The following is a 7,907-nucleotide window of genomic DNA, read 5'->3' on the forward strand; positions in this document are numbered from 1 at the left end:
ACTTGTTTTATAGATCCGTGCGTAGGAACAGTTGCGCGCGACCTTTATTCTGATTGGTTCAGAGGAACATGACGCTACGGCTACTATAAATAGACAAACTGGCGGTGGCGGGATGTTCAAATCCTGCTCTGAGTTGTACTGTACATATCGAGATATTAATAAAAATAAAGACAACAAGCAGACGACATGGATTGTTTAAATGTAGCCAGAATTTTGCCTAATTCTCCACGGAAGACAAGAGGACAGATACAGGTGAGCGATTGATATGCTTTATTATTGTTCAATTTTTGAGCAACCGAAACACAAATATGACGAGTTACAGTAATAACATACAGTTGTATACATAGTATTGTGCATATAAATGATATACACGTTATATATAATGCATAATTGCGTGTATTTTCTCCTGGATATGATGTATTTAGGATTTTGTCGTGTATTTAAAGTTTTTGTGAGTGACGTCACCATCTCTTTGTCGTCTTTTCAGGTTATTTTCGGACCAATGTTCTCAGGAAAAAGGTGAGAGCTAATAAAACTGAATTATGATCGTGGTAATGATGACAAATTATGAGTTTGACGATATATTATAAGCATATGGCGCCAAATGTTGACAAAAGCGCGTGAACCGTCACATTGTTTACAAAACCGCCACGATTAAAGCGCCAAAATAACACAATAGTGCTTTATTTGTAAATATTGTAATATTTATTTAATATATTTTTATAGACCAAAATTTGAATGCACTTCTATTTCCTTCCTTATCACACACATTTTAAAAATACTCTAGTAATGTATAGCAAATGATAGTGTTTTTCAAGTAAAGTACTTTGATATGGTGTGGTTATTGTATCACAAATACAGTAATATAAACAAATGACCCAATACGTCAAAGTTTATTATACTGCAATGCACAACGGTTTTCTGTAGTAAAACCTGAAGTGTAATGTTACTACAGTATTTATTACAGTTTATCAGTTTGCTTTTGTTAATATTACAGTATGCTTAAACATTTATTAACAAAATGCTACTGTAATTGTTATATATGCAGTTTACAGTATATTACACAGGGTATCTGCAGCATCTTAAAATGTCGAGTTTTAAAAACAAAACATTAGGCCTTAAAGTCTGAAATCTACACTGAAATATCCACTGAAATATTGTGTTGTAGGTTTTAAATTAGTTTTCATGGGTCTTAATTTTCCTATGTAAAGCTCAATTGGGCTAACACCCATCCAGTCAACAATCAATAAAAGTTTTAAGAAATATTTATTATATCTGTTTACTTATTAATGTGGTTTAATTTTCTCCCTTACAATAACATTTGTTTAAAAAGTCTTTAGGGTTTAGCCTTGTGCAAGTCTGACATTTCATTCATTATGGCGCTAAAATGATCTTAAAAAGTCTTAAATTTGACTTGATGAAACCCTAATTACACCTTACCATAGTATGGTTCAATGACTCATAAATTACTGTAGTATTTTTGGATGTAGGCATGATGTGAATCATGAATGTGGAAAAAGTTTTGAATGTTATAAGGGTTTCTGCCATTTGCACCATTTTGTTGAGTTGCAAAACTAAGAAATTCTATAATTCTATCTGTTCTATAAAACTTGAAATTATCCTTATAATCCATAAAAAAATTAAGTATAACCTGAGAATAACTGCATTAAAGTCAAGTAAATTAAATAAAATTGACTCTTTTAACAATGCATTTCATTCATATTACATCATTTCTACTTGTGTAATCAATAAATTGCAGATAATAAGATTGTAATCAGTGTTTTCTGCTGCAGTGGTTTGTCATTGTGTTTATTTATATGATTATCATGAGTTTTGCCTAAGTGTCTCGGATATGAACAAAATGTAACGTTTGGAAAATCTTAATGCATTTAAACAGGTTAAACCACATAATCCTTAATATTATAATGCATAAAGTGAATCGAGATAAAAGTGACGTCTGCAGACAGCTGTAGTTTTCTGATGTGTGTGAGGGTGAATGAAGAGTCTCTGTGTTAACCTGCTGTGTGTGTGTGTGTGTGTGTGTGTGTGTGTGTGTGTTTCAGCACAGAGTTGATGCGGCGTGTGCGCAGGTTTCAGGTGGCTCAGTATTCCTGTCTGCTCATCAAATACGCCAAAGACACGCGCTACTCCTGTACAGGGATGGCCACACACGACATGTAAGAACAAGAGATTGTGTGTGTGTGTGTGTGTTGTTCTGTCTGATCTGGTGTGTTTGCAGTATCTGTCATGGGTGTTTCTGCAGTAGGTGTGTATTTGTGTGTCTGCAGTGTTTGATCAGTGTGTGTGTTTCTCTTCTACAGGAACACTATGGAGGCCGTTCCTGCAAACCGTCTGCGTGACGTCGCTCCTCTGGCTCTCCAGGCCTGCGTCATCGGCATCGACGAGGGACAGTTTGTACGTCTCTTTAACAAGCACACTCCATTGTACATCAGTTATTATTCAGTTTGTAAGTGTGTGTGACGTGTTGATCTGTGTGTCCTGCAGTTCCCAGACACCGTTGAGTTCTGTGAAGAAATGGCCAACATGGGCAAAACCATCATCGTGGCGGCGCTGGACGGAACCTTCCAGAGAAAGGTGATCAAGACGGATCATTCAATAAATTTAATTCATTAAATAAAATTATTTTTATACTAAATTAACTTCTCAAAAGTGAATATACGAGTATAAATTGTGACCTTTGGGGTGTGTGTGTGTGTGTATGTGTGTGTGCAGGCGTTTGGTAACATCCTGAATCTGGTTCCTCTGGCGGAGAGTGTGGTGAAGCTGAACGCCGTCTGCATGCAGTGTTTTAAAGAAGCGGCGTACACCAAACGCCTCGGAGCTGAGAAAGAGGTGAGAGGAAACCTGAGTGTGTGTCTGCAGGAAATGCATGCATCACTTCCTCTTCCTGTCAGGATCAGAGTGTAACATGTGTGTGTGTTGTGCAGGTGGAGGTGATCGGCGGTTCAGATAAATATCACGCTGTGTGTCGCTGCTGTTACGGAGGCCTGATGAAGGAGAACCGCAGCCCGCAGAGAGAGGAGACGCCGCCGCACGCCAGCGCCGCTAAAACACTCGAGTACAGCACAGCCACGCGCAAACTCTTCACTGCACTGCATCTGTGAGCGCACACACATACTGATTCATCTGTGAGCGCACACGCATTCTGATTCATCTGTGAGCGCACACACATACTGATTCATCTGCGAGCGCACACGCATACCGATTCATCTGTGAGCGTACACGCATTCTGATTCATCTGTGAGCGCACACGCATACTGATTCATCTGTGAGCGCACACATTCTGATTCATCTGTGAGCGCACACACATATTGATTAATCTGTGAGCGCACACACATTGATTAATCTGTGAGCGCACACACATACTGATTCATCTGTGAGCGCACACATCTACACAAAGACATTCTCACAAAGACACACACACAATCTCTCACACACACACACACACCATCACTCACAGATACGCACACTAATTTATCTGTGAGTACACACTCACACGTACTTGCGTACAAACACACACACACACAATGCATATCAATCTAGGCACAATCTCACCAGTACAAACACACTGTACACAAACACAAGACTCAGACAAATACATGCGCTCTCTCTCTCACACACATTATATACAATCACACCCACACACACACACGCCTGATGTCTGTGTGCATTACTCGGCTGTATTTCCTGTACATATCTTTAACTAACTTTACTGTGTGTGTGTCTCTCTCTCTTAGGTTTTAAAATAAGCAAATCTTTTGTATGTTTAGTTTTATTTAAATGATCTTGAAAGTAATTTATATTTGTCTAAGACGAGACCAGCTGACACCATGAAGCACTGCCAAACACTGACGTCTTAGGAGTAATAGTCAATAAAACGAATAGATTATCGAAGGGTTTTCCTTTATTATTATTTTCATACATGTTTCAGGATCTTCTTTCCTTTCAAAGAGGCTTTAAAAAATGTTTGACTTTCTCTGTTACAAGTTTTACTCAGCTGAAGACTAAATTATTTGCCCTCCTGTGACATTATATTGTGAATATTTCCAGAATGCCAACACATTATTAAACATAATCATCTCTAATTAGAAATAATGGATTTATTTTCTCTTCTCCATGATGACAGCACATAATATTAGACTAGATATTCTTCAAGACACTAGTGTTCAGCTTACAGTGACGTTTAAAGGCTTTACTAGGGTAAAGTTAGGGTAATTAGGCAAGTCATTGTCGGCAGCTCGCTCTCTGCAACTCTCACATGGTCACTCACTGAAGCTAAGTAGGGCTGCCTCTGGTCAGTACTTGGATGGGAGACCCCATGGGAAAGCTCAATTGCTGCTGGAAGTGGTGTTAGTAAGGCCTGTGGTCTGTGTGGGTCCTAATGCCCCAGTGATATATATCCCATATATATATATATGAGACGTTCTGACTCCCTGTGCTCATTAATAATCCCAGGATGTCCTTTGTAAAAGAGTAGGGGTTAAACCCTGGTGTCCTGGCCAAATTTACCCACTTGCCTCTGTTCGTCATGGCCTCTAAACCCTTCCCATATCATCTCCACCAATCAGCCGGTGTGTGGTCTGGTGCAATATGGCTGCTGTCGTGTCATCCAGCTTGATGCTGCACACTGGTGGTGGATGAGGAGATTCCCCCAATGTGTAAAGCGATTAAGTGTAAAAAGCGCTATATAAATAGAAGGAATTATTATTAATGTTGTATAACTGCGGCTTGTTCTTTAGACGATCCAAAATGTCTTAAGTGGAGCAATAATATTGAGCTTTTCCCTTTGATTATTATTTAAAAATGATTATTGTTTAAAAAGATTCCAGCCAAATTCATACAAATCAGACTTTCTACAAATATTTCTATATATTAAATACTGTACTCAGTTAAACTGCAAGTAATGCGTATTAATATATTTGAATTGAATTTTACAGGAGGGCAAATTTTTATCTTCCTAGAATGATGATGAAGATCTGATGGAAATGTTACTTTTCTTTTTTACTACAAATAAAGGGAATTTCCTTCTTTATTTCATTATTCGGCTTTTGCATACATTTCTGCATGTTATTACAGCTAAATCACACCTGTGACTTGTTTATTTCACAACTCCTCAGTTCAGAACTGTGATTTAAAATGAAATGATGTAGCTTTAAATCAAAGACGACTGTAAATAAAAATGGCATTTCTTAAAGAGTCGTGTCTTTTATTGAGAATACACACTAGTGCTTTTGTTTGTTTGTGCATTTAAATAAAAATCAGGTTACCTAAGAGAAAAAGACCTTTGTAAGAAGAAAGCTCATGAGACTGGAGAATAAATACACACGATGTAAAAGCTGTGAGGGATCTGCTGGAGGAAAGAATGTGGATTTCCATCCTAAAACATTGTAAAAGTTCACCTCTGAAATGATTTAAATAATGACACTGATGGATGGATATTGTGTAAATGCTGCCTCTGGTGTTTCACATCAGTGTTACATTAAGGTAAACAGATAAACTGCACCAGAGCTTGGCATCACAGGTGTTTCTGTGTTTCATATGAACACCAGCTGATCCAAAGTCAGTGTGCAGAATTAGATTTACACTCATTCTGGCCCGCCATCCCATCTGAGAAGAGGGAGAATGATGAGGATGGTTTCCAGATTGTCAATTTAAATTTAATGCAACATGGTCTTATTGTTAAAAGCTAGCTGAAATTAAATGGCGTAAATGAATCAGATTTAGTTTTAGAAAATATACATAGTCACTCGACCATGCAGAGACTTTGGTGAGCAAATCAAGTCAAAGGCAGATTCTGCTTGACCTGTGTTTTCAGCATTGAACTTCACCGTCTTATTATGTTTTTATTGCAATAAATTATCATTTAAAAGGTTATACTGCATTATATAATACAATTTAAAGTAATGTTTTTATTTTTTTTGAAATATTATTAAATGAATAAGGAACTACACATGCATGGCAACTTTAATGCAATACAGTTTGGTACAGTTGAAGTCAGAATTATTCGCCCCCTGTTTATTTTTCCCCAATTCTGTTTAATAGAGAGCAGATTTCTTCAACACCTGTCTAATCATAATAGTGTTAATAACTCATCTCTAATAAATGACTTATTTTATCTTAGCCATGATGACAGCACATATTATTAGACTAGATATTTATAATATTAGACTAGATATTCTTCAAGACACGAGTGTTCAGCTTAAAGAGACATGTAAAGGCTTCACTAGGGTAATTAGGGTAACTAGGCAGGTTAGGGTAATTAGGCAAGTTATTGTATAACAATGTTTTTTTCTGGAGACTATCAAAAAATATAGAGCTTAAAGGGGCTAATAATATTGACCTTAAAATAGTGTTTAAAAAATTAAAAACTGCTTTTATTCTAGCCGAAATAAAACAAATAAGACTTTCTCCAGTAGAAAAAAAAAACATGTAAAACTGTGAAAATTTCCTGAATCTGTTCAACATCATTTGAGAAATATTTTAAAAAGGAAAAAAAAAATCAAATGGGGTAAATAATTTTGACTTTAACAGTATATTTACATACGACCCATGGCTCCCAGTGATATTTTTTATAAAAAATAAATAAATAAATAAAAGTGTGGGCACCCTTGCTTTTGAGCAATATCTCAATTTTGCCAGATATAAACTCAAAATAGTGAGGAAAAATCTACATTGTGAGAAAGTCAAAATGGTGAGATGCACTCCTCCTGTATGGAGATGGCCCATAACTGAAAAACTGAATTGTCCACCATACACTCTTACTTTTGTGGGATATTAAGGCAAACATTGAGGAGAAAGTCAGAATAAGACATAAATCCAGGGTTGAGGGAAGCAGAATTTGGTGAAATATACATAAAAAACAAATGAATTAGTATAAAAGACTTGAGTGAAAAAAAAAATTTTGAATTTTGCTCAACATAAAGACAAATTTGTGGGATATAAACTCAAAAACAGTCAGAATCAGACAAGATATGAATTCTGAATAAAGGGAAACAAACAATTGTAGGATCTGAACTCACTGAGGAAAACATTTTTAGTTTGTTTTTAGTTTTGGAAACTCAAAATTGTGAAGTCAGAATTCAGAGATGTAAAATCACAATTATGAAAAAGAAATTGTGCAAATAAAAACTCACAATAACCTTAATTTTAATATTCAGTGCTGGAAACAAGCTTTCATAGAAACAAATGAAGATTATAATGAGCAGTCCTTCACTCATCACGCTGTAATATCAGAGAAATACGGCATATTTCTGCTGTGAAGGACAGTCCAGCTCTTCACTAACACCATTAGCAGACGGGTCAGCGGCTCTTTGTTTCCCATCCACCAGTACATTCCAACTTATCCAGCGTTAAAGAGGGCCTATTATACAGAAATCACTTTTACATGTTGTGTGAGCAGTGTGTGAGTATCTCCAGCAGCCTCTGATGCTCAACATCAATTCACTGTGTTTGTTCTAATCAGACACCAGAGTCATCAGAGGGGGAAAGCCCCGCCCACTAGTGCCCATCTCTCCATCTCATTAGCATAAACAGCAGCCCTGAGTGAGAAGCAGCCGTCTGTCCATTAGCCCTTAGAGTGTTTGAGCTGCTGAAGATGATGTCAGCATAGACTAAGAGGATTATAGATGAGGAGTTTTAGATGAACAGCGACAGGATCCACATAGACACACACTGAAGCACTCACACACACACACACACTGCTGTTTTACATCTGTCACTGTTTATGCAAATGCACTTCTAGCTCCGCCCTCTTCTTAAAAATAGCACAATCTCATTTGCATTAAAAGCGACAGTCACCAAAATGCCACAATTAGGATCAAAGCCTGAAAGGGGCAGTTTCAGAGAGCTGGAGGACATTATCTGTGTTATTCTGAGCTGATACTTCA

At 37.0% G+C, this 7,907-nt stretch overlaps 1 protein-coding gene across 1 annotated transcript; it reads left to right on the plus strand.

Moving 5' to 3' along the window:
• The first annotated feature begins 100 nt into the window (after positions 1-100).
• tk1 (thymidine kinase 1, soluble) lies at positions 101-3,912 on the plus strand. Its single transcript, NM_199832.2, is given in 7 exon segments — positions 101-252; positions 488-519; positions 2,064-2,177; positions 2,322-2,415; positions 2,506-2,595; positions 2,734-2,853; positions 2,949-3,912. Coding segments are annotated over 7 exon segments (693 nt in total). The 5' UTR covers positions 101-186; the 3' UTR covers positions 3,126-3,912.
• Positions 3,913-7,907: the final 3,995 nt, after the last annotated feature.

The sequence above is a fragment of the Danio rerio genome, chromosome 11, assembly GCF_049306965.1.
Source record: "Danio rerio strain Tuebingen ecotype United States chromosome 11, GRCz12tu, whole genome shotgun sequence".
NCBI lineage: Eukaryota > Metazoa > Chordata > Actinopteri > Cypriniformes > Danionidae > Danio > Danio rerio.